This window comes from Eschrichtius robustus, chromosome 5 (assembly GCF_028021215.1).
Source record: "Eschrichtius robustus isolate mEscRob2 chromosome 5, mEscRob2.pri, whole genome shotgun sequence".
Classification (NCBI taxonomy): Eukaryota; Metazoa; Chordata; class Mammalia; order Artiodactyla; family Eschrichtiidae; genus Eschrichtius; species Eschrichtius robustus.
In genome coordinates, this window is record NC_090828.1 from 34341268 (window position 1) to 34366508 (window position 25241).

The window sequence follows — 25241 nt, forward strand, 5'->3', positions numbered from 1 at the left end:
ATTAAGGAGAAGAGTAAACATCACCCAAGGACTTTACATCCTTTTCTGAGGAAGGGGCTAGTGAGTTTTTGGCTGTATGTATACAGGAGAGTTGTATCATGTAAGGTTAATTATGACCTTGTTACTGTTTTCATTTGGAGATTAAGCATGTTGTAAGATGTTTATGGGTACCAAGTTGACAAGGGGTGGACTTGTGATGGTTAGTTTTTTGTGTCAACTTGACTGGGCCATGAGATAGAGATTTGGATCTAGAGATAGGGAGAGAGGTCTGGGTCTGATAGCTAACACTGATTTTAGAAGTGGACTTTTGTACAATTTTAACTTTATTACCATTTTCCAGAAATGTTATTATACCACAACCAATAGAATATCCAGCATTCTTATCCCCAGACCTGAATGTTTCTGTTGGGGTGCCAACTACAGCATCCCAATCCAACCAGCCATCTGTAGTACGACTTGAAAAACTTCAGCAACAACCCCGGGCAAGGTAAAAAACAAAAACAAAACAAAACAAAAAATTTTTCATCTTATTTATGTGTTATTTGTATATTAATTTTTCCTTTGAGACATAGGCTTGCTATTGGTCCAGAAACGTTCATCATGGTGATATTTCATGGGTTCAGTGTTTGTTTTAAAAAGTCAATGATCTGGCAAGAAAAGGGGTGAGAACTCATTAATATGGGAGAAAGTATAATACTTTCTCTGCCTCTTCACTCAACAATATAGTCTATAGGTCTCATACTCTTTTCTGTATTTCCCATCTTTTATCTCTATGCTTTAGATATTTTCTTCTGACCTGTCTTATAATCATTTGTTCTTTCTTCTTTGTCTCTTATCTGCTGTTAAGCCAATTGAATTCTTAATTTCAGTTATTTCCTTTTGTTATGGAATTTTCATTTACTTTATAGTTCCACTTCTCTACCAAAATCCTCAGTCTTATCTTTTAATTCTTTGAACATATTAATCATTATATTTCAAAGTTCATCTCTGATAACTTGATTATTTGGATTTCCTATAAGTCTGTACCTATTGTTGGATTTTTTTCCTCAGAGTTTTTAGTCAAATCTTATGTTCTCATATGCCTAGTTGTTTTTATCAAGTGTCAAACATTGTATTTGAAAATCTGTAGAACTAATTTGAGGCTCTTGATTATATATTTTTACAGATAATATATACATTGGCATCTGGCAGCCAGCTGGCCTAGGAACACTAGTGATCCCAGATCACCTTAATTCAATTGAGATGAGACTGAAATGATTTGGGCTTTAGTTCCTGTGGGCATTAGTCTTTTTCTGGTTTACTCTTATTCTTAACATCAAGGCTGGGACTAGTGTGAGGCAACCAGGGTACAATATTTAAGGAGGCACTTATTCTTGGGGTATAGCCCTCTAGGGCCCCAACTGAAAGCCTAGGTGTTTACCATGGCTTTTCATCCTCAACAGGGGCTGAACTCTGGTTTTTGTTCCGTCATTCTTACATATTTATCTCAAAGCTCTTAACTCTTGGCCACCTCAAATGCCTTGAAGGAAAATGGCTCCAAATTATGGGCTCAAAGTCTCCAGACTTCTTTTCTGTCTGGCATCTTGGATTTGCAAATTCTTGCTGCCTTTATAACTGACTGATACTTCCAAAGAAAAAATTTTAAAATACTTTGTCTAGCTTTTTCAGTTGTGCAGTGAGATGGTCTGAAATAATCTATTCCATCATTGCCAGAAACAGAACTCCTGAAATTTTAAAAATAGTGTTTATGTATATGCATATTTTACTCAGACTTATAAATTAATTCATAAACATTGAGTTGAGTGATCAAGGAACCCCTTTTTCCCCTAGTCCTATGTTTTATTCTTTCAATAACATTTATTATTTATTTATTTTTATTGGCGTATAGTTGATTTATGTTGTGTTAGTTTCAGGTGTACAGCAAAGTGAATCAGTTATACATATACATATATCCACTCTTTTTTAGGTTCTTTTCCCGTATAGGTCATTACAGAGTATTGAGTAGAGTTCCCTGTGCTATATACAATAGGTCCTTACTAGTTACCTATTTTATACATAGTAGTGTATATATGTCAATCCCAATCTCCCAATTTATCTCTCTCCCCCCTCACCTCTGGTAACCATAAGTTTGTTTCTACATTTGTGACTCTATTCCTGTTTTGTAAATAAGTTCATTTGTACCATTTTTTAGATTCCACATAATATTTATTTATTTTTATTTCAGTTTTATTGAGATATAATTGATACACAGCACTGTATAAGTTTAAGCAGTACTTAATGATTTGACTTATATACATCATGAAATGATTATCATGATAAGATTACCGAATATCCATAATCTCATATAGATTCAAAATAAAAGAAAAAAGATTTTTCCTTGTGATGAGATCTCTTAGGATTTACTCTCATAACAGCTTTCATATATAACCTATAGCAGTGCTAATTATGTTAATCATGTTGTACACTGAATGCCTAGTACTTATTTATCTTACAACTGGAAGTATGTACCTTTTGACCACCTTCATCCAGTTCCCCCTCCCCCACCCCCTGCCTCAGGTAACCCCAAATCTGATCTCTTTTTTCTATGAGTTTGTTCTTTCATTTTTTGAAGTATTATTGACCTACAACACTATATTGTTCCTGGTGCACAACACAGTGACTTAACATTTCTATAAATTACAAAATGATCACCATGATAAGTCTAATTACCATCTGTCAGCAAAGATATTACATTATTTTTGACTATATTCCCCATGCTGTACATTTCATCCCCGTGATCCGTTTATTTTGCGACTGGAGGTTTGTATCTCTTAATTTCCCTTACCTATTTCACTCCTCTTCCACTCCCCTCCACTCTGTTTGTTCTCTGTGTCTATGATTCTGTCTCTGATTTATGTTTCTTCATCTGTTTTGAATTTTAAATTCCACATATAAGTGAAATCATACAGTACTTGTCTTTCTATGTCTGACTTATTTCAGTTAGCGCTATACCTTTTTTGTTGCAAATGGCAAGATTTCATTCTTTTTTATGGCTGATACACCATTGCATATGTATATATATATATATATATACCACATCTTCTTTATCCATTCGTCTATCAGTGGGCACTTAGGTTGCTTTTGTATCTTGGCTATTGTGAATAATGCTGCAGTGAACATAGGGATGCATATATCTATTTAAATTAGTGTTTGTGTTTTCTTTGGAGAAATACCCAGAAGTGGAGTTGCTGGATTGTATGGTAGTTCCATTTATAATCTCTTGAAGAACCTCCATACTGTTTTCCATAGTGGCTGTCCCAATTTACATTCCCATCAACAGTGCAGGAGGGTTCCCTTTTCTCCACACCCTCACCAACACTACTTGTTATTTGTTGTCTTTTGATAATGCCTATTCTGACATTCTGTGAGGTGATATCTGATTGTGGTTTTGATTTGCATTTCCCTGATGATTATTGATGTTGAGCCTCTTTTTATGTGTCTGTTGACCATCTGTATGTTTTGTTTGGAAATGTGTATGTTCAGGTCCTTTGCCAATTTTTTAATCAGATTGTTTGCTTTTTTGATGTTGAATTGTATGAGTTCTTTGTATATTTTAGATAATAACCCCTTATCATTCGTATTGTTTGAAAATACTTTCTCCCATTCAGTAAGTTGGCTTTACATTTTGTCGATGGTTTTCTTTGCTGTGCAAAAGCTTGTAAGTTTAATTAGGTCTTATTTGTTTATTTTTGCTTTTGTTTCCCTTGTTGGAGGAGACATATCCAAGAAGATATTGCTAAGACCAATGTCAAAGGGTGTACTGCCTATGTTTACTTCTAGAGTTTTATGGTTTCAGGTCTGACATTTATGTCTTTAATCCATTTGTTTATTTTTTGTATGTGGTATGAGAAAGTAGTCCCATTTGATTCTTTTGTATGTAGCTGTCCAGTATTCCCAGCACCATTTACTAAAGAGGCTGTCTTTTCCCCATTGTATGTTCTTGCCTCCTTTGTCATAAATTAATTGATCATGTAAGTATGGGTTCACTTCTGAGCTCTTAAGTCTGTTCTATTGATTTATGTGTCTGTTTTTGTGCCAGTACCATACTATTTTAATTACTGTAACTTTGTAGTGTAGTTTGAAATCAGGGAATGTCATATCTCCAGCTTTGTTCTTCTTTCTCAAGATTGTTTGGGTAATAAGGGACTTTTGTGTTTCCATACAAATTTTAGAATTATTTGTTCTAGTTCTGTGAAAAATGTCATTGTTATTTTGATAGAGATTGCACTGAATCTGTAGATTGCCTTGGGTAGTATGGTCATTTTAAAAAATACTAATTCTTCCAACCCATGAGCAAAGTATATTTTTCTGTTTGTTCGTATCATCTTCAATTTCTTTCATCAGTATCTTATAGTTTTCCAAATACAGGTCATTGACCTCCTTAGTTAGATTTATTCCTAGGTATTTTATTCTTTTTGATGTGATTGTAAATGGGATTGTTTCCTTAATTTCTCTTTCTGAAGCACAGCTGATTCCTTTTTTTTTTGATGTTTGACAATGAATTCTTTAATTGAAGTATAGTTGATTTACAATATTATGTTAGTTTCAGGTCTACAGCATAGTGATTCAGTATTTTTATAAATTATACTTCATTAGAAGTTATTACAGGGACTTCCCTGGTGGTCCAGTGGTTAAGACTCCATGCTTCCATTGCAGGGAGTGCAGGTTCAATCCCTGGTTGGGGAACTAAAATCCTGCATGCTGCGTGGCATGGCCAAAAAAATTTTTTTTAATTAAATTCTAAAAAGTTATTACAAAATAATGGCTATAATTCCCTGTGATGTACAATGTATCCTTATTGCTTATCCATTTTACACATAGTAGTTTGTATCCTTTAATTACATACCCCTATTTTGCCCCTCTCTTCTTCCCTCTCCCCACTGGTAGCCACTAGTTTGTTTTCTGTATCTGTGAGTCTGTTTCTGTTTTGCTAGATACATTCATTTTATTTTTTAGATTCCACAAATAAGTGATATCATACAGTATTTGTCTTTCTCTTTCTGATTTATTTCTCTAAGCATAATATTCTCTAGGTCCACCTATGTTGCTGCAAATGGCAGAATTTCATTCTTTTTTATGGCTGAGTAATATTCCATTGTGTGTATGTATAAATCTTTTTTTGTCCATTCTTCTGTTGATGGACACTTGAGTTGCTACTATATATTGGCTGTTGTAAATAGTGCTGCTATGAACATTGGAGTGCATGTATCTTTTCAAATTAGGGTTTTCAATTTTTCTGATTTATACTCAGGAGTGGAATTGCTGGATCATATGGTAGTTCTATTTTTAGTTTTTTGGGGACCCTCCATATTGTTTTCCATAGTGGCTTCACCAATTTATATTCCCACCAACAGTGTGAAAGTGTTCCCTTTTCTCCACATCCTCACCAACATTTGTTATTTGTAAACTTTTTGATGATAGCCATTCTAACAGGTGTGAAGAGATATCTCATTGTTTTGATTTGTATTTCTCTAATAGTGATATTAAGCGTCTTTTTTGTGTGTGTTAGCCATCTGTATATCATCTTTGGAAAAATGTCTACTCAGGTCTTCTGCCCATTTTTTGATTGGGTTGTTTGTTTTTTTGATATTGAGTTATATGAGCTGTTTATATATTTTGGATATTAACCCCTTCTTGCTGGTCATATCATTTGTTCAGTTATTGTATTCTTCAGCTCTGTGATTTCTTTTTGGTACTTTCCTTTTTTTTTTTTTAATTAATTAATTTATTTATTTATGGCTGTGTTGGGTCTTCGTTTCTGTGTGAGGGCTTCCTCTAGTTGTGGCAAGTGGGGGCCACTCTTCATCGCGGTGCATGGGCCTCTCACTGTCGCGGCCTCTCTTGTTGCGGAGCACAGGCTCCAGACGCGCAGGCTCAGTAATTGTGGCTCACGGGCCTAGTTGCTCCGCGGCATGTGGGATCTTCCCACACCAGGGCTCGAACCCGTGTCCCCTGCATTGGCAGGCAGATTCTCAACCACTGCACCACCAGGGAAGCTCCTCTTTGGTACTTTCTTATATTTTCTCTTTGTTGAAATTCTCACTTTGTTCATGCATTTTTCTTCTGACCTTGATGGGCATCTTTATGACCATTATTTTGAATTCATTGTCAGGTAAGTCATTTATCTCTGCTTCATTAATGTCTCTTTCTAGAGTTTTATCTTGTTCTTTTGTTTGGAACTTATTTTCTGGAGTTTTATTTTATTCCTTTGCTTAAGACTTATTCCTCTCTTACTTCATTTTCCTTGACTCTCTGTGTTGGTTTCTGAACATTAGATAAAACAACCACCTCTCTAAGTTTTGATGTTGTGGCCTCATTGTAGGAAAGGAACCTTACCATCAGCCCAGCCCAAGTTCTTGGTTGTCCCTCAAACCTTTGTGATGGTCCAAGTCACCTTGTTTGTTCTTAGTCACCCTTCCAATAGTTGAGGGCATATCAAGACTTGTCAGTGTCCCAAAGGGGAGATCTCAGTCAGCACCTAGAGTCAGGCTGATTGGAAGCTGAACCCCCAGGTAGATGCTGGGAAAGTATGTAGTTAGAGCCCTTTCAGGGAGAAACTGGAGAACTTTTTTTTCCTCTTCCCTCTGTGCTGGGCCTGTTTGTATAGTCACAGGGTTGGTGGTGCACCTGCACCCATAAAAACTGCTTCTTTGTGTACTATAGTCCTGTAGACTGGTAAATGCAAACCCTGTTGACTATGACATCAGGCAACCTGGGGGCTTGTGCCTTGGGTGGCAGCCACAAAATCTGGGGTGCCACTTGTATGTACAAACTTTTCCTTGGAGATACTGGTGATCTGGATCAGGCTAGAGGGAGAAGAGAGATGCAGTGTCTGCTGGCTTCCCTGGTTTCCAGGGAGGATTGCAGTCAGCCCCTAGAAGCATGCTAAATTAGAAGCCTGACCCTCAAACATTAACTTTTACAGAATGTGAGTAGGCTTCTTTTGGGGAAAGACTGGGAGATGGAGAGTTTTTGCCTACTCTTTGCTGAGCCCTTGGCACATAACCATGGCAAGTCCTAGAGAACCCATTAAGAACTACTTCTTAATAGAAATAGTTCTTATTTTGTTTTAACCTTGAGGGTCTCATGGTCACAAGCTAGGTTTGACCTAGCTAGGTGTTTTGGGGGCCTGTCCCTCAAGTGGCAGTCTTGAAAGTTAGAGCACTCATTGTGGGGTCCAAACCTTTCTCTCCTCAAAGAGATGCTGGGAATTGGAAGTTCCTTCCCAATTGTATGACATGGTGCCAGGGTTAGGTTTATGGTGAGAGTGTATCTCAGCCTTTCCTACCCATTTGCTGTGGGTATTTTCTGATTCGTCCAGTGTTTAGGAGTTGCTCAGCTATTTCTGGATTTCTTTCAGCAGGAATTGCTCCTTGTACAACTATAGATTTGGTGTATCTCTGAGAGGAGATGAATGAGTTCAGGAGCCTCTTCATCATCTTGGACTGGAATCCACAAATTTCTTCAGTTCTTGGCTTAGTAGAACACATCTGGATCCTTATAATGCTTCTCCATTCAGAGTGGCTCCCTGAGCTCTACCTGCAGAACCTCGACTTCTTTGGCTTCCAGTGACAGCAATGGCTGTTGCTCTGCCTTCTCTTGAGTGGCAGCACCACCCAACCCCCTTCTTCCTAGCAGAATGGGTCCCCCTCTCCTCCCTCTGCTCACTGACTCCCATGTATCTTTGTTGTGTGTTTCTGCAATCTAAGAATGTTATTTTGATCCTTATTATCTTCTTATAACTACTCTGGAATTTGGCCCTGATAATTCTCTGTTGCTCAATTTTATATGAAATTAATTTTCCTGAATTTTTTGTAGAAGCTTGGTTCTGAAAGCTTTTCTAGCTTCACAGAGCTCCCACTTCTGAAGTTTTTATTTGGTGTTTAAAAATACAGTGACCTTCTTTCAAGGCTTTCTGAGGCCCTGTCCCTAAGTAGAGACCTGGCTGGTCAGTTTTGAGCATTCTCAGTGGTTAGACTACTCCAGTCCTTTAATTCTTATCATGAATGCTTTGTACTCACCCACTATTGGAATGAGCAAAACCCTCCCAGTTTCAACTGCTGTTCTCAAGCTGGCTGGCTGTGCTTTCTTGTGACTACCTGTTGGCTATTTGGGGTTCTCTTATTCTCACATTCATCAGATGCCCCTTTTATACCCGTTGCTTTCTCCCATATATTCACTGATACCATGAAGGTCTTATGTATATGGGGTTAATAGGGAAACCTTGTCACGTGATTTTGTTGTAAATGTTGCCTATAAGTTTTTGGGTTTGCTACCTAGATACTCTGAATGTTTTTATGTAGATATTTGGGAGGATTCAAAAACTATGCTACTTCTGCTGCCATCATCTTCTTGGAATTTTCCTTTTTTGCTAAACTTTCATATTCATATTAACTTATTTGTGGTATCATTTGGGGGAATTTATTTAAACAATCATATCATCTACAAGTAATAACAATTTTGTTTCTTTGTTCCCAGTCCTTAATCTTTAGTTTTGTTTTCTTGGCATTCTATGCTGGCTGGAAGCTCCAGTCAATGTCTGTTATAAATGGTAAGGGTGGACATCTTTGTTTTGTTCAGGATCTTTCATGGCAATGCTTCTAGCATTTAATAGTCAAGCACATTATTTATATAGGTTTTTTGGTTGATGTCCTGTACCAGATTAAGTAAATTATTCCATTCTGTTCCTAGTTTTCTAAGAGTTTTCTATTTTAATCATGAATGGATGTTGTATTTTGCCAAATTATTGTTCTCTTTTAATCAGTTAAATTGTATTTAAATTAAACGTTCTGTTGTTAATGTCAAAATATCCTTATATTCCTGGGATAAAGCCAACTCGTTCATGGTATATTATATTTTCCTACCACTACATTTTTTGTACTAAAATTATATTTTATTTGTAACATTTGCATCTATGTTTGTGAATGAGATTAGACTAATTTTCCTTCTTTGTAATGTCCTTGTTATGCTTTATTGTCAAGGTCATAGTGTCCTAATGAAATGAATTGAGAAACATTTCCTCTTTTCCATTTAATTCTTGTCGATTATATCTTTAGATTATGAAAGCTTTTTGAAATTTGGATTAAAAACTAAATTCCTATCTTTTCATTTGTTTTATTGCAGAAGATATCATATATTTGTTGAATAATTTATAAAATATATATATACAGTTTAAATGAGAGCAATATATATAGAATAATTTCTTAAATATGTATGTATAACTTAAATAAAGATAATAAGACCATTGCCTAGATATTTACAATTCGGGTTAAGAAATACAACATTACCAATATTATAATGTGTTTTGTGTGCCCTTATGAGATTACATCCCTCTCCCGAACTCTCCCCAGGTAACTACTACCCTGATTTTTGTCATAATCATTCCTTTTCCTATGTGTCCTTAAACAATATATTGTTGGTTTTCTTCTTTAAGAACTTTTTATAAATGTATCATACTGTATGTGTTGTTCTTTGTTTCATACCATATATATTCTTCTATCACTTTTTAAATCTGTAACTGATTTTTCTTTAGGCTAGAAAAAATGAAAAAAGAATATAGACGTCTGAGTACATGGATAGAAAAAGCTAGCTACTTAGAAGGAGTTCTTACCCCAAGATTGGAATGTAAAGAATCTAAGGTAATTAACATAATACATTCTTCCGTACATAGATTTTTACTTTTTATTTTAAAATTATGATAATTAAAAATAATGATCAGATATTGTTAATTTGTTCCCTCTCTATAAAATGCTACTCATAGTTCATGCACCTTCCTATTTTGATAATGTGACATTCAATAAATATTGATTAATAATTTATAAGTTTAGTTTTTAACAGCTTTGTTGAGATATAATTCACATACTGTATAGTTCATCCACTTAAAGTGTACAATTCAGTGACCCTAAGTATATTGACAGAGTTGTGCTTCCATCGCTACAATCAGAGAACATTATCATTACCCCGAAAAGAAACCCCATACCTCTTAGCCTATATCCTCCAAACCCCTCATGCCCTGCTAGCCCTAGACGACAACTAATGTACTTTATGTCTCTATAGATTTGCTTGTTCTAGATATTTCATATAAATGGAATCATACAATATATGGTCCTTTGTGACTTGATTCTTTCACTTAGTATAGTGTTTTTAAGGTTCATCCCTATTGTAGCATGTATCAATACTTCATTTCATTTCATTGCCAAATAATATTTCATTGTTTGGATATACTACATTTTTTTATCCACTCATCAGTTGATGGACATTTGGTTGTTTCCACTTTTTAGCTATTATGTATAATGCTGCTATGAACATTCATGTGCAGTTTTTGTGTGCATGTATGTTTTTAATTCTCTTGGGTATATACTTAGGGGTGGAATTGCTGGATCATATCCTAATTGTGTTAACTTTTTCAGAAACTACCAAACTGTTTGCCACAGCAGCTGCACAATTTTACATTTAACCAGCAAGGCATGAGGGTGCCATATCTCCTACAACACTTGTTATTTTCCTTTTTTAAAAAAATTTAATTATGGCCATCCTAGTGGGTTTGAAGTGGTATCTCATTGTGATTTTGATTTGCATTTCTTTAATGACCAATGATGTGAACATCTTTTCCTGTGAATACTGGCCATTTGTATATCTTCTCTGAATAAATTTTTATTCATATCTTTTGCTGATTTTTTAATTAGGCTATTTGTATTTTTACTGTTGAGTTGTAAGAGTTCTTTATATATTTTGGATACTAGACCCTTATCAGATATATAAGTAAGAGTTACTATTTAGAAGTACTATCTAATCTATACATTTTGACCTGGCAGTAAAAGATTCATAGGGATTTCAGTGAATAGAGAAAACATTGACTAAAATCACAGCTTTGAAATGGTAGTCATAACATATTGATATATTCATGTTTTTCAATGCCTCTGAGATAATTGGGCAGGATTGTGCTGTGATAAAATAAATTGATTAGCATTTGCTAATACAGAATTAGTATTTTAGGGAAATTCTGTGGGGCTTTTCATTAAAGGGACTCTGAACTTTGGGTTTTCATTGAAAAATCAGTATTTTATAAGAGCCAGTGGTCACTCCACCTTATAATTCTTCTTGGAATTTTATAAAGATCCACATCACTTTGCAACTGATAGACCATAATGTATTCCAATAAAAAAGTGATCTGTTTCCGGTGGGTATCCTCTTATACCCCTTGAAGTTAAACATTATGTCATTTGTCTTGTAATCTTTTTCTGTCATGCATTCATCATTCAGAAACCCTATCAATTCTTGGGTCTTCTCTTCTGGACCGTTAACTCCTAGCCAGGGTGTGCCTGTCTTTAAAACAGTACTGTTTGCTTTTCTCACAAACCCATATTCTTCTTGTCTTCTGTAAATTTTTTTAAAGTATTTAAAAAAGTTATGAAAGCAGGAACAAATGTTTTAGCTCTTTAAACATTTCTCCAATATGTTTTTCTTCTAGGAAAGTAATACCAATGAGGTACTTGAAAGCCAATTGGAAGAGAGACCTACAGATACTGTGACATCAGGTTAAGAAACTAATTTACCTTTTGTATTTATTATTAAGATAATTAAAACAGGGTGGTTATATCACAAAAAGAAAACTAGCAATCTGCTTTAAGTATACTTCATTTTTTGTTAGGGAATAAAAATACATTTCATTATATTTTTGGTATATAGTATTTATTTTGTTAACACTCCAAAGAAAATACTTAGACCCAATTAAGAGTTATTTTTATCTTTAATACTCCTTTCCTCTTTAAGAACAAGAAAAAAGTTAAATCTTACCTATAATCTATGAAAAGGTATTTTTGTTAAACATTGTTAACTGTAGAGCTATTGGTCTCATTTTTTTTTTTAATTATTTCTCCTGACTTATTTATTTATTTATTTATTTATTTATTTATTTATTTATTTATTTAATTAATTTTTTTGGCTGTGTTGGGTCTTCGCTTCTATGCGAGGGCTTTCTCTAGTTGTGGCAAGCAGGGGCCACTCTTCATCATGGTGCACGGGCCTTTCACTGTTGCGGCCTCTCTTGTTGTGGGGCACAGGCTCCAGACACGCAGGCTCAGTAGTTGTGGCTCACGGGCCTAGCTGCTCCGCAGCATGTGGGATCTTCCCAGACCACGGCTCGAACCCGTGTCCCCTGCATTGGCAGGTGGATTCTCAACCACTGCGCCACCAGGGAAGCCCCTTTTGGTCTCTTTTATGTGGAGGATGTGTGTATGTGCATGCGTGTGCGTGTGTGTGTGTAAGAGAAAGGGAGGAGGAGAGAGAGCGGGACAGGAAATTAAATTAACATTAAATGTGAGAACTTTGCACAAATTATCAGTAAGATATTTAATTAATAGAAGATACTGTTCATGCAGTCTTTAAGAAAAATCTCTCTTAAAAGATTCATTTAGAAAGTAAGTTAAAATAGATGCATAATACTCTATCTTTAAAATCTTGGATTCTGCTGGTGTGGATTAATGATTTATTGTTATAAGACTTTGGCCACAGGTTACTTCTCTAATTCTACTTCCCCGGCTACCTCAGGCTTTGATATATTCATTTCTTAACCTCTGAGGATCAACCAGCCTAGCAGAGCTATTTCATCTTTAATCTGCTTTTTCACTGAAACATTCAAGTTTTAGGTTGTAGGAGAATCACAACTTCCCTCTTCAATATTGCTGTTGAATATTGGAGGTTAACCTCTCTCACACACTGGTGGTTACTATTTTTTTTTTTTTTTTTTTTTACTTTTTTTCACTTATCCACAGAGTTTATTTCAAGTCCCATTGGATCCTCTAGTGACTTCTTTCCTTTTGGCATTCCAGTAGCTCCCTGTAGTTACAGCTAACATTTACTGATCACTGGGTTCCAGGCACATTACTTGGATTATGTAACTCAGTACTCAGAGCAGTCAATCGAGGGTGCTATTATTATTTATCCACATATTTACAGATGAGAAAACTGAGGATCAAGTCAGTGAGAGGTGACACAGCCATTAATTTGAACCTAGTCTATTTGACCCAAGAACTCAAGCATTTAACCACATTGCTGCTCCCATTGTATATACTTGTAACATACCTATAAGATAAGCTATCGCTAATCTATTTTACATGTGAGAAAACCAAGGCTCAGAAAAATGAGCTGACAGCAGTCATGCAGCTAATAGTGACCTTAATAAATTGTGTTTTTTACTAGACTTATGCATCCCTTTGTATCTCAATTATTTATTCCCTTTCCCTTTTAGAATTTTCTTTTTTGTTTGCTAAATATGTATTCTTTATATTTCTAGGAAAATTTTACAAGTGCTTCAGTTAGCCTCTCTTGAATGGTCCTATTTTTTCTGGTTACATACAACTTTACTCTTTTTTTCCAATCCCAACCTTATCACTGACCATCTGGGATTTATTTTTATTTCCTCTTGACTTTTAGTAAAATATAGTACATGCCTGTTTTTATGTCTTATATTGAGGGATCTGAAATCTTATCATTTTATACATGTTTTCACTTCATCTCCACACTTGTTCATTTACTCCTCCATCTTCCCAGAGATTCATCAGCCTGTTTTTACTAAATATGTAGTGTTTATGTTCGAATAACTGCTTTGATTTAAATTGCTCCTATTCTTGGTGAGAAAAACTGTAATATTTTATTAATGCATATAAATAATGTTTGTTTTTTATATATAATAAAATACTTCTATGAATTTCTTAACAGATATCCCTCTTATAAAGGAAGAAGCTGAAACTATTCCAAGTGAGGTAAGGGAACTTGAAAGAGAACTTCTAATAGTTACTATTTTATAAAGGGATGAAATATTTGTAAATGGAGAAATATTTATAGATGGAAAGAAGAAAGCACTCAAGAAGTTATTCAAGTTTTCATGGTTATTTCTGTTACGACAATATCTGTACAGTGTTACACGATTTATTTAACTTAAACTGTTAAAAGGGAAGTTTCAGTATCAAATAGTAACATTTTAAAGTACATATGAATGTAGGGGACAAAAGGTGTTTATGAACAGAAGGGGGGAAACAAATAAAAGAAAGCATAAAGTTCTGCACCTTAGAAATGGATGCCACAGACCTAACTACATTCTTTACTTTTTCTCTATAATACAACTGTGTATTCTCTATAATGTATAATCTCCAAAGTAATAGTCTGTATTTTATAAATAGAAATAAATAGAGTTTACATATTATTTGCTTTTTAGCTATTTTTACAGAAGGTATTAATTCTGTAAGGCAGTGGACCCCTATGTAAACCAATAAAATATAAAAGATTCTTCTGTACTACTTGACAAATAGGGTTTAATGATTTCTATTCTTGGGCCAGTGGCTCCCAAAATACCAATTGAAGAGTCAGTATGTACTGTTTTTGCACAATCCAAAGAGAGAGAAAAAAAGACAATATAGAGAATTTCTCATACAGCTAAATTTACTTGGCTTAACAGACTGTCCTTTCTTTTATGATACTATTCTTTGTACTATTTTGCTATTAAAATTTCCTTTATTTTACCATATAATTGTGATTTTTTATGATATTGTTCTTTGTGCCATTTTGCTATTAAAGTTTCCTTTGTTATGGCATATTGGTGATATTATAGTAACAGTAAAATGTCAGACACCTTGGTTTTCTTCTTTGAGATGCTGATGATTTATAAAATATGAATATATGAGAACCTCTACTTTATAATGCAGTATGATCATTTTTATGGATAATATCCTATAGTCCATGGTGTCAGGCAAGTAGAGAATTTCTCAACTCTTCAAATAAGGAATGTAATAATTTACAAATATTGATGGTAACTTGTTATAATAAAGGATAAAAGTACAAATGATTTTAAGTCCAGTTTTGTTAGTTTTAAATATTTTCTAGTTGATAATGATTAATAAGTAGCTTGTCTTATTGATACATTTTCTAGTTACTGGATAATGATGATAAGAAAGGCCTGACTCTACCAACTTTGAACCAGTCGGGTGAAGATGATTCAAATGTTGTTGCTCCTAAAAGTGACACGTCAACAAAGGAAACAGATACGCCATTGCCCACTATTCCTAGGCTGACATTAACAGAAGAGGACGAAATACCACCTTTAGAGGAACACCAGCAAGAAGCTATGCCGGAGATAAAAATGAAAAATCTATTCTTCCCACCAAAAGAAAAACTGAAAGATAGATATCCAAGCCTTTTAAAAACTGACTCATCTCCATCAGAGGTAAAGTTGAAAAATATCCATATAAATCCAGGTAGAATAAAGAGGAGGAACTTAAATTTATCTCCAACAGAAATTAGGTGGCAAAGCAACAATCTGAGCTTAGCTTGAAGGAAGAGCACAAGCTTAGTTTCCCCAGATTCAAAATCAAAAGGTAGCTTTCAAAGTCACGATCCTTGTATTAGAAGTATAAGACTAAGAAAAACTAAAGAATTCATTAATAAAAAATAAATAAATTGAAAATACATTCAAATGTCTCCAAGTAGAAGTGTGTCTAAGTATATTAAATATTCCTACCCTACTAATACTCATCAAGTACGGAGGAAAAAAACCTTTGAAGGAAAAACAAAGTGATCTGAGAAACCAGTAATACAAACCAGTCTCATGGTTTGGTGTAAAATTCAGCTGAAAGTATAAAAATGGTAGCAAAATCTAAACTCAAAGGAAAGCCTGAGAGGTTATTTCATTGGAAATTTTTAATGAAACTGTTATAGGAAATAGCATATGTGCCCCTGTTACAAACAGTTTTATAGTTTAAAATGAGAATGATCTGAAAATTTAAAGGTACACCAGGGAAAAGCATTTCTCAAAATGACAGTTATTCTACTTAGGTCTTTTCATCTTGTTTGAGTCACTATCATAAAGCAGTGTAAAAATGTGTATTGGTCAGTGGGAAAACAATCTGAGTTCTAAGTATGGCTCTGCCTCTAAATACATCAGCAAGCTTGCACACCTGAATCCCTAGGCCTATTTTCTCATCTACTGAATGGTAGTTTATACTAGGTCATTTCTAAATTCCTTTCCAAATTCCAAAAGATATAATTTTATTAAATATCTCAAATTGGGGAATTATTCCTAATTACCTAGACCAATACGCTAAGCAATGTAACTTAAAAAGAAAAACATACTTGTTTTTACTGAATGTGAAAGTAATACACAGTCATTATAGGAACTTTAGAAAATAGAAGTATAAAAAAGAAAATAAAAGTAGTTATAATTCTACTGCCACATTTAATAATTTTATTTCCTTTCAGTCTTTGTTATTAACATATGTATATCTTTTATTTATTTTTAAAAACTTGGATCAAATTATATATGTATAATTTTATATTATGCTTTTTTAAACTTGATATTATATTATAAGCATGTTACCTGAATTTTCTTTAAAATTTGCAAGATGCAGGATATCCTCAAATATTGATATTCAGTAATTTAAAATAGTTTCTATATTTTTGGACATTAAGCTTGAAATTAATATTCTTTTACCTATTTATTTGTGTCTATGATTATCTTCTCATATATTTATAGAAATAGCATGTTGACAAATTGCTCTCCTGAAAGATTGTGCCACTTTATATTCTGACCAGTGATATTTGAGTATTAATGATATTTTAAATAATGATTAAAACTTTTTCATGCTTATTAGCCATCTTGATTTTCCCTATGAGTAGATGAGTAGATTGTCCATTTTTTTCTGTTGAGTATTTGGTGATGTTGTTTAGGTTTTATAATGAGCTCTTTTTATTATACAGATAATAACCTTGTATATTCATGGCACATACTTTTTCATAGTTTTTGTGGTTTGCCTTTTAATTTCTTTATTGAATCTGACTTCCAAAATATTCAGTTTTCATTTGATAAGTGAATTATTCATTGCTCCATAACAAACCACTCCAAAATTTAGTGGCTTAAAATAACCATTTTATTATTTCTCAAGATTCTATGGGTTGACTTTGCTTAGGTAGGCAGTTGTTTTGCTCCACTTGATGTTGGCTGGTCCTCTAGTCATCTAGGAGCTTGACTGGGCTGGAACACTCATTATGGCTCTCTTATGTGTTTTATACGTCTGGGCTCAGTTGGGATGCATGGACATCTGGTTTGATGTGCCTGTTTCTCTCTCTCTCTCTCAACTTCTCTCTCTCTCTCTCTCTGTGTCTCAGTTTCTCTCTCTGTAATCTTAGGGATTATTCCTCCCCCTGTCCATGCAACCTCTTCATATGGTCTCTCTATGTGGTCTTTCTAGCAGGGCAGCTGAACTTTTTATGTGGCAGCTCAGGGCTTCCAATATACAAAAACAGAAGCTTCAGGTACTCTTAAGACTTAGGCTTTGTACTAGCATAGGGTCACTTTCACTCCATTCTGTTAGTTAAAGCAAGTCCCAGGCTCAGCCCTGACCCAACATGGGAGGGGACTACATAAGAGCGTGAATTTTGGAAGGTGTTATTTATTGGGGGCCATCCACAGATTAACCATCTCTAGCTCCAAGTAATTTCTCTCCCACATGCAAAATACACTTACTATGCTTCCAAGATTCTTAGTTTCATGCCATTACTGCATTAGGCTCAAGCTTAAGTACGGAATTTCATAATCTAAATCAGATCCAGGTAGATGAAGGTTCTTGAGCGTGGCTTCTCTCAATCTTAAGACCTGTGAATTGAAGAGACCAGTTATCTGTCCACTACATACAATGGTGAATCAGAAATAGGATAACAACAGGCACTTACATTCCAAAGGTGAAGGAAGGGTAAAGAGAAGCATATAGCAGTCAGTGAGCCATAGTAATTCTGAAGCTCTGGCTCTGCCCTCTGAGAATCTTTCTTTTTCCATAAGAAAGAGCTTATATTTGTAGCTGAGTAGCTTTGCAGCCTATGTCTTATCTGTAGAAAGTTAAGAGTTCAAAAACCTCTTTGCATTTTAAATTGTCTCTGTTCCTTTCAGTCCAAGATACTATGATTATCTTAGAGATTTTGCGGGTTTCCTGGGTATCAAATTATGACCTTAGCTAAATGTTACACCCCTAAATATCTTTAAAACATGCCCCCGTTTACTTTTGACTGATAGTCAAGGTGCTGTAGCACAAAATCCTTAAGAATCTTAGAAGCTCTCTGGTCTAGCAGAGAGGATCTAAGAGGCCACCCTAAGATACTTAGAATATTTTTTGTCTAGTCAAGTGGGTCTGTAAGATACTACCTTAAATATTTTTGAAGTGTTAACAACAGTTCTCATGGCCTTGTGATCTTGACTTTGAAACTACATTTTACTGGCAATGCCACTGGAACCTGATCAATGAAGTCATGAGGTAGGGATTCCTGGCATTGGTTTAGTGGCTTAACAGTGTCATTAAGGACCCAGGAACCAGGCTCTTTCTTATCTTTCCTCTTTTTCACAGTCTTGCTTGTCACTTCATTATTACCGGATGTTTGCTTCAGTCCTAGGCGTCATTTGTAGATCAAGGCAGGGGGTAGAACATTCAAGTTTCTTTTGCACTTGCCCCCTTTTATTTCTACAAAGAAACAGAAGTTTACCCAATAATCCTCCAGCAGATTTTATGTCCCATTGACTAGAATTAGTTTACATGACTATGTTTAGCTTCAAAGGAGTATGAGAAAACTAGCATTTGGCAAAATGGAATGGGGTTGCCAATAATGATTCATCATTTGGGGCTGTATACCTTGCTGTTACAAGCAGAATTCAGGTTCTGTTGTGACAGGGTAGTATCAGGAGTGGTTATTGTATAATCAGCACAGTTAGCAGTAGCACCACAACTATTCTTCTGTCTGATGGGAATGCTCTTCTCCGGATCTTCTTGGGGTTCATTCATTCACACCATTCAGGTCTCTACTCAGCTGTTACCGCCTTAGAGGGGCCTTCTCTGACCACTCTAAGTAAAATAATTATCCACTCACTCACCCTAGCCCATCTCTATTTTTTTCTTGTATCATTACCTGGTATCATATTACATGTTTCTTTACTTGTTATTGTCTGTCACTCCCACTTGACTTTGTTCCAAATGGTAGGGATTTAGTCTTACTCATCACAGTATCTTACCATTTAGAGTAGTGATGAGTCCATGATGGGCACTCAATAAATATTTGTTGAAGTAGTTAATTAATTAGAAATACTGCAGGGTTTTGAGGCATTTTCTTTGGAATCTCTGAATATGTTACAATTCCTGAGCCTCATTGTATGTGATTAATCAAAATCATTTGGTCCTGGGGAAATACAAATTATTTTAATACTTTCAAGGTGAATGAAGCACCTAGTTCTAGCATACCAAATATCAGGCATGAGGCAGCGAGATTAATTCCATATTCCATAAAGAGTAGTGATAAAGGCTCTGATTATTTATGAGTTTTTGAGTTTAAAGTCACTAGTGCCTGCTGAAGACTAGGATTAAGGAAGGCAGGGAGTGGTATGTGTGATATCACTAACCTTTTGTTCATTCATTTGAATTTTTAAAAAATTTTTATTTTATTGGAGCATAGTTGATTAACAATGTTGTGTTAGTTTCAGGTGTATAGCAAAGGGATTCAGTTTTACATATACATATATCTATTCTTTTTCAAATTCTTTTCCCATTTAGGTTATTACAGAATATTGAGCAGAGTTCCCTGTGCTATACAGTAGGTCCTTGTTGGTTATCAATTTTAAATATAGTAGTGTGTATATGTCAATCCCAAAGTCCCAATCTATCCACCCCCCCCCTCACCCTTCCTCCCTGGTAACCATAAATTCGTTCTCTAAGTCTGTGAGTCTGTTTCTGTTTCGTAAATGAGTTTATTTGTATCATTTTTTTTAGATTTCACATATAAGCGATATCATATGATATTTGTCTTTCTCTGGCTGACTGATTTCACTTAGTATGAGTGAAATAGTATGCTATACAGTAGGTTCTCATTAGTTATCTATTTTATACGTAGTAATGTATATATTTCAATCCCAATCTCCTAATTCAGCCCACTCCCCTTCCCCCTTGGTATCCATAAGTTTGTTCTCTACATCTGTGTTTCTATTTCTGCGTTGCAAATAAGTTCATCTGTACCATTTTTCTAGATTACACATATAAGTGATATTATACAATATTTCTTTTTCTCTTTCTGACTTACTTCACTCTGTATGGCAGACTCTAGGTCTATCCATGTCTCAGCAAATGGCACCATTTTGTTCCTTTTTATGGCTGAGTAATATTCCATTGTATATGTGTACCACATCTTCTTTATCCATTCCTCTGCTGATGGACATTTAGGTTGTTTCCATGTGCTGGCTATTGTAAACAGCACTGCAGTGAACACTAGGTTGCATGATCCTTTCAAACCACGTTTTTCTCCAGATATATACCCAGGAGTGGGATTGCTGGATCATATGGTAGCTCTGTTTTTAGTTTTTTAAGGAACCTCCATACTGTTCTCAATAGTGGCTGTACCAATTTACATTCCCACGAACAGTGTGGGAGAGTTCCCTTTTCTCCACACCCTCTCCAGAATTTATTGTTTGTAGACTTCGATGATGGCCAGTCTGACTGGTGTGAGATGATATCTCATTGTAGTTTTGATTTGCATTTCTCTAATAATTAGTGATGTTGAGCATTTTTCATGTGCCTCTTGGCCATCTGTACACCTTCTTTGGGGAAGTGTCTATTTAGATCTTCTGCCCATCTTTTGATTGGGTTGTTTGTTTGTTTTTTGATATTGAGCCACATGAGCTGTTTGTAAATTTTGTAGAGTAATCCCTTGTCAGTTGCATTGTTTGCAAATATTTTCTCCCATTCTGTGGGTTGTACTTTTGTTTTGTCTGTGGTTTCCTTTGCTGTGCAAATCTTTTGAGTTTAATTAGGTCCCATTGGTTTATTTTTGTTTTTATTTCCATTACTCTAGGAGATGACTCAAAAAAGATATTGCTACGATTTATGTCAAAGAGTGTTCTGCCTATGTTTTCCTTTAACAGTTTTATAATATCCATCCTTACATTTAGGTCTTTAATCCATTTTGAGTTTACTTTTGTGTATGGTGTTAAAGAATGTTCTAATTTTATTTTTTTACATGTAGCTGTCCAGTTTTCCTGGCACCATTTATTGAAGAGACTGTCTTTCCTCCATTGTATAGTCTTGCCTTCTTTGTCATAGACTAATTGACCATACATGCGTGGGTTTCTTTCTGGGCTTTCTATCCTGTTCCATTGATCTATATTTCTGTTTTTGTGCCAGTACCATACTGTCTTGATTACTGTAGCTTTGTAGTATAGTCTGAAGTCAGGGAGCCTGATTCCCCCAGCTCCATTTTTCTTTCTCAAGATTGCTTTGACTATTCAGGGTCTTTTGTGTCTCCATAAAAAATGTATCTCCTAGGGGGCTTCCCTGGTGGCGCAGTGGTTGAGAATCTGCCTGCCAGTGCAGGGAACACGGGTTTGAGCCCTGGTCTGGGAAGATCCCACATGCTGCGGAGCGACTAGGCCCCTGAGCCACAATTGCTGAGCCTGTGCGTCTGGAGCCTGTGCTGTGCAACAAGAGAGGCCACGATACTGAGAGGCCCACGCACCGCGATGAAGAGTGGCCCCCCACGTGCCACAACTAGAGAAAGCCCTTGCACAGAAACGAAGACCCAACACAGCCATAAATTAATTAATTAATTAATTTAAAAAAATGTATCTCCTTAAAAATTTTTTAAGATTTATTTTATTCTAAAATAAATTTTTTTATTAAATTTTTTTTCTGTGAAAAACACCACTGGTAATTTGATAGGAATTGCATTGAATCTGAGGATTGCCTTGGGTAGTATAGTCATTTGACAATATTGATTCTTCCAGTCCAAGAACATGGTATATCTTTCCATCTGTTTGTGTTATCTTCGATTTCTTTCATCAGCATCTTACAGTTTTCAGAGTACAGGTCTTTTTTCTCCTCAGGGAGGTTTATTCCTTGGCATTTTACTCTTTTTGATGCGATGGTAAATGGGATTGTTTCTTTAATTTCTCTTTCTGATCTTTCATTATTAGTGTATAGAAGTGCAACAGATTTCTGTGTATTAATTTTGCATCCTGCAATTTTACCTAATTCATTGATGAGCTCTAGTAGATTTCTGGTAGGTCTTTAGGATTTTCTATGTATAGTATCATGTCATCTGCAAACAGTGACAGTTTTACTTCTTCTTTTCCAATTTGGATTCCTTTTACTTCTTTTTCTTCTCTGATTGCCGTGGCTAAGACTTCCAAAACTAAATTTGGATTCCGTTTACTTCTTTTTCTTCTCTGATTGCTGTGGCTAAGACTTCCAAAACTATGTTGAATAAAAGTGGAGAGAGTGGACATCCTTGTCTTGTTCCTGATCTTAGAGGAAATGCTTTCAGCTTTTCACTGTTAGTATGATGTTAGTTGTAGGTTTTTCATATATGGCCTTTATTATGTTGAGGTATGTTCCCTCTATACCCTCTTTCTGGAGAGTTTTTATCATAAATGGTTGTTGAATTTTGTCAACAGCTTTTTCTGCATCTATTGAGATGATCATATGGATTTTTCCTTCAATCTGTTGATGTGGTGTATCACACTGATTGATTTGTGGATACTGAAAAATCCTTGCATCCTGGGATAAATCCCACTTGATCATAGTGTGTGATCCTTTTAATGTATTGTTGGATTTGGATTGCTAGTATTTTGTTGAGGATTTTTGCATCTATGTTAATCAGTGATATTGGCTTGTAATTTTCTGTTTTTGTGGTATCTTTGTCTGGTTTTGGTATCAGGGTGATGGTGACCTCATAGAGTGAGGTTGGGAGTGTTCCTTCCTCTGCAATTTTTTTGGAATAGTTTCAGAAGGATAGGTGTTATCTCTTCTGTAAATGTTTGATAGAATTTGCCTGTGAAGCCATCTGGTCCTGGACTTTTGTTTTTTTAGGAGTTTTTAAATTTCAGTTTCAATTTCAGTACTTGTGATTGGTCTATTCATATTTTCGATTTCTTCCTGGTTCAGTCTTGGGAGACTGTACGTTTCTAAGAATTTGTCCATTTCTTCCAGGTTGTCTATTTTATTGGCATATAGGTGCTTATAGTAGTCTCTTATGATCCTTTGTATTTCTGTGGTGTTGATTGTAACTTCTCCTTTTCATTTCTAATGTTATTGAATTGAGCCCTCTCCCTTTTTTCCTTGATGAGTCTGGCTAAAGGTTTATCAATTTTGTTTATCTTTTCAAAGAACCAGCTTTTAGTTTCATTGATCTTTTCTATTGTCTTCTTCATCTCTATTTCATTTATTTATGCTCTCATCTTTATGATTATTTCTTTTCTTCTACTATCTTTGGCCTTTGTTTGTTCTTCTTTCTTGTTCCTCTGGTGGGCAGGGCCATGCTCAGGAAGATTTAAGCAGCCTGTCTGCTGATGGGTGGAGCTTTGTTCCCATGTTGTTTGTTGTTTGGCCTGAGGCATCCCAGCACTGGAGCCTACAGGCTGTTGGGTGTGGCTCGGGTTTTCGAGGGGGGGGGGGGGTGGGGGGTGTGAGGAGGGTGTGTGGGGGGTATGGTGGCCTCCAGGAGGGCTTATGCCAATGAGTACTTGCCAAAACTGCCGCTGCCAGTGTCTTTTTTCCTGCAGTGAGCCACAGCTGCCCCCACAGCCTCTGTGGGTAACCCTTCAATACTAGCAGGTAGGTCTGGCCCAGTCTCTTATGAGGTCACTGCTTTTTTCTCTGGATCCTGGTGTGCACTAGACCTTGTGTGCACCTGCAAGAGTGGAGTTTGTTTCCCCCATTCCTGTAGAATTCTTGCAATCAAACTCCACTGACCTTCAAAGCCAGATTCTCTGGTGGCTCCCCCCACCCCCCTTTGCAGACCCACAGGCTCAGGAGCCTGACATGGGGCTCAAAACTTTCACTCCTGTGGGAGAACTTCTGCGATATAATTATTTTCCAGTTTGTGGGTTGGCCACCCGGCAGGTATGGGATTTGATTTTGTCACGATTGCGTCCCTCCTACCGTCTCGTCGTGGCTTCTTCTTTGTCTGTGGGTGTAGGGTATTTTTTTTTTGATAGGTTCCAGCGTTGTTGTTTTTTTGTCGATGGTTGTTCAGCAGTTAGTTGTGATTTCGGTGTTCTTCTAAGAAGGGGTGAGCTAACATCTTTCTACTCCTCCATCTTGCCAGCAAGTCCCATCCATTTGAATTTCATTGCCTTTACTATGCCATGAATTCCATTTATGAAATTTAAAGCCTTAAATAATGATTGATAGACTAGTGGAAAACATGCCATGATCTTCCAAACTCATTGTCTTTGCTAACTTTGCACTTCGAGTCGACCCAAGTCATGCAAGTGAAATGCACCTTACAATTATTTTATCCACTATAATTTTTTTTCTTTTTTTTTTAATCAGTCATCAATTTTATACACATCACTGTATACATGTCAATACCAATCGCCCAATTCAGCACACCACCATCCCCACCCCACCACAGTTTTCCCCCCTTGGTGTCCATACGTTTGTTCTCTACATCTGTGTCTCAACTTCTGCCCTGCAAACCGGTTCATCTGTACCATTTTTCTAGGTTCCACATACATGCATTAATATACGATATTTGTTTTTCTCTTTCTGACTTACTTCACTCTGTATGACAGTCTCTAGATCCATCCACGTCTCAACAAATGACTCAATTTCGTTCCTTTTTATGGCTGAGTAATATTCCATTGTATATATGTACCACAACTTCTTTATCCATTCGTCTGTCGATGGGCATTTAGGCTGCTTCCATGTCCTGGCTATTGTAAATAGTGCTGCAACGAACATTGGGGTGCATGTGTCTTTCTGAATTACGGTTTTCTCTGGGTATATGCCCAGTAGTGGGATTGCTGGATCATATGGTAATTCTAGTTTTAGTTTTTTAAGGAACCTCCATATTGTTCTCCATAGTGGCTGTGTCAATTTACATTCCCACCAACAGTGCAAGAGGGTTCCCTTTTCTCCACACCCTCTCCAGCATTTGTTGTTTGTAGATTTTCTGATGATGCCCATTCTAACTTGTGTGAGGTGATACCTCATTGTAGTTTTGATTTGCATTTCTCTAATAGTTAGTGATGTTGAGCATCTTTTCATGTGCTTCTTGGCCATCTGTATGTCTTCTTTGGAGAAATGTCTATTTAGGTCTTCTGCCCATTTTTGGATTGGGTTGTTTGTTTCTTTAATATTGAGCTGAATGAGCTATTTATATATTTTGGAGATTAGTCCTTTGTC

The 25241-nt window shown here is 35.8% G+C and overlaps 1 protein-coding gene across 1 annotated transcript in view; it reads left to right on the plus strand.

Moving 5' to 3' along the window:
- Window positions 1–25241, plus strand: part of C2CD6 (C2 calcium dependent domain containing 6) — a 115361-nt gene that overhangs the window by 65372 nt on the left and 24748 nt on the right. Inside the window, exons 8-12 of the mRNA XM_068543827.1 lie at window positions 341–487; window positions 9572–9677; window positions 11510–11576; window positions 13759–13802; window positions 14966–15259. Of these exons, the coding sequence (XP_068399928.1) occupies window positions 341–487; window positions 9572–9677; window positions 11510–11576; window positions 13759–13802; window positions 14966–15259 (658 nt within the window). The remainder of the gene's footprint in view (window positions 1–340; window positions 488–9571; window positions 9678–11509; window positions 11577–13758; window positions 13803–14965; window positions 15260–25241) is intronic.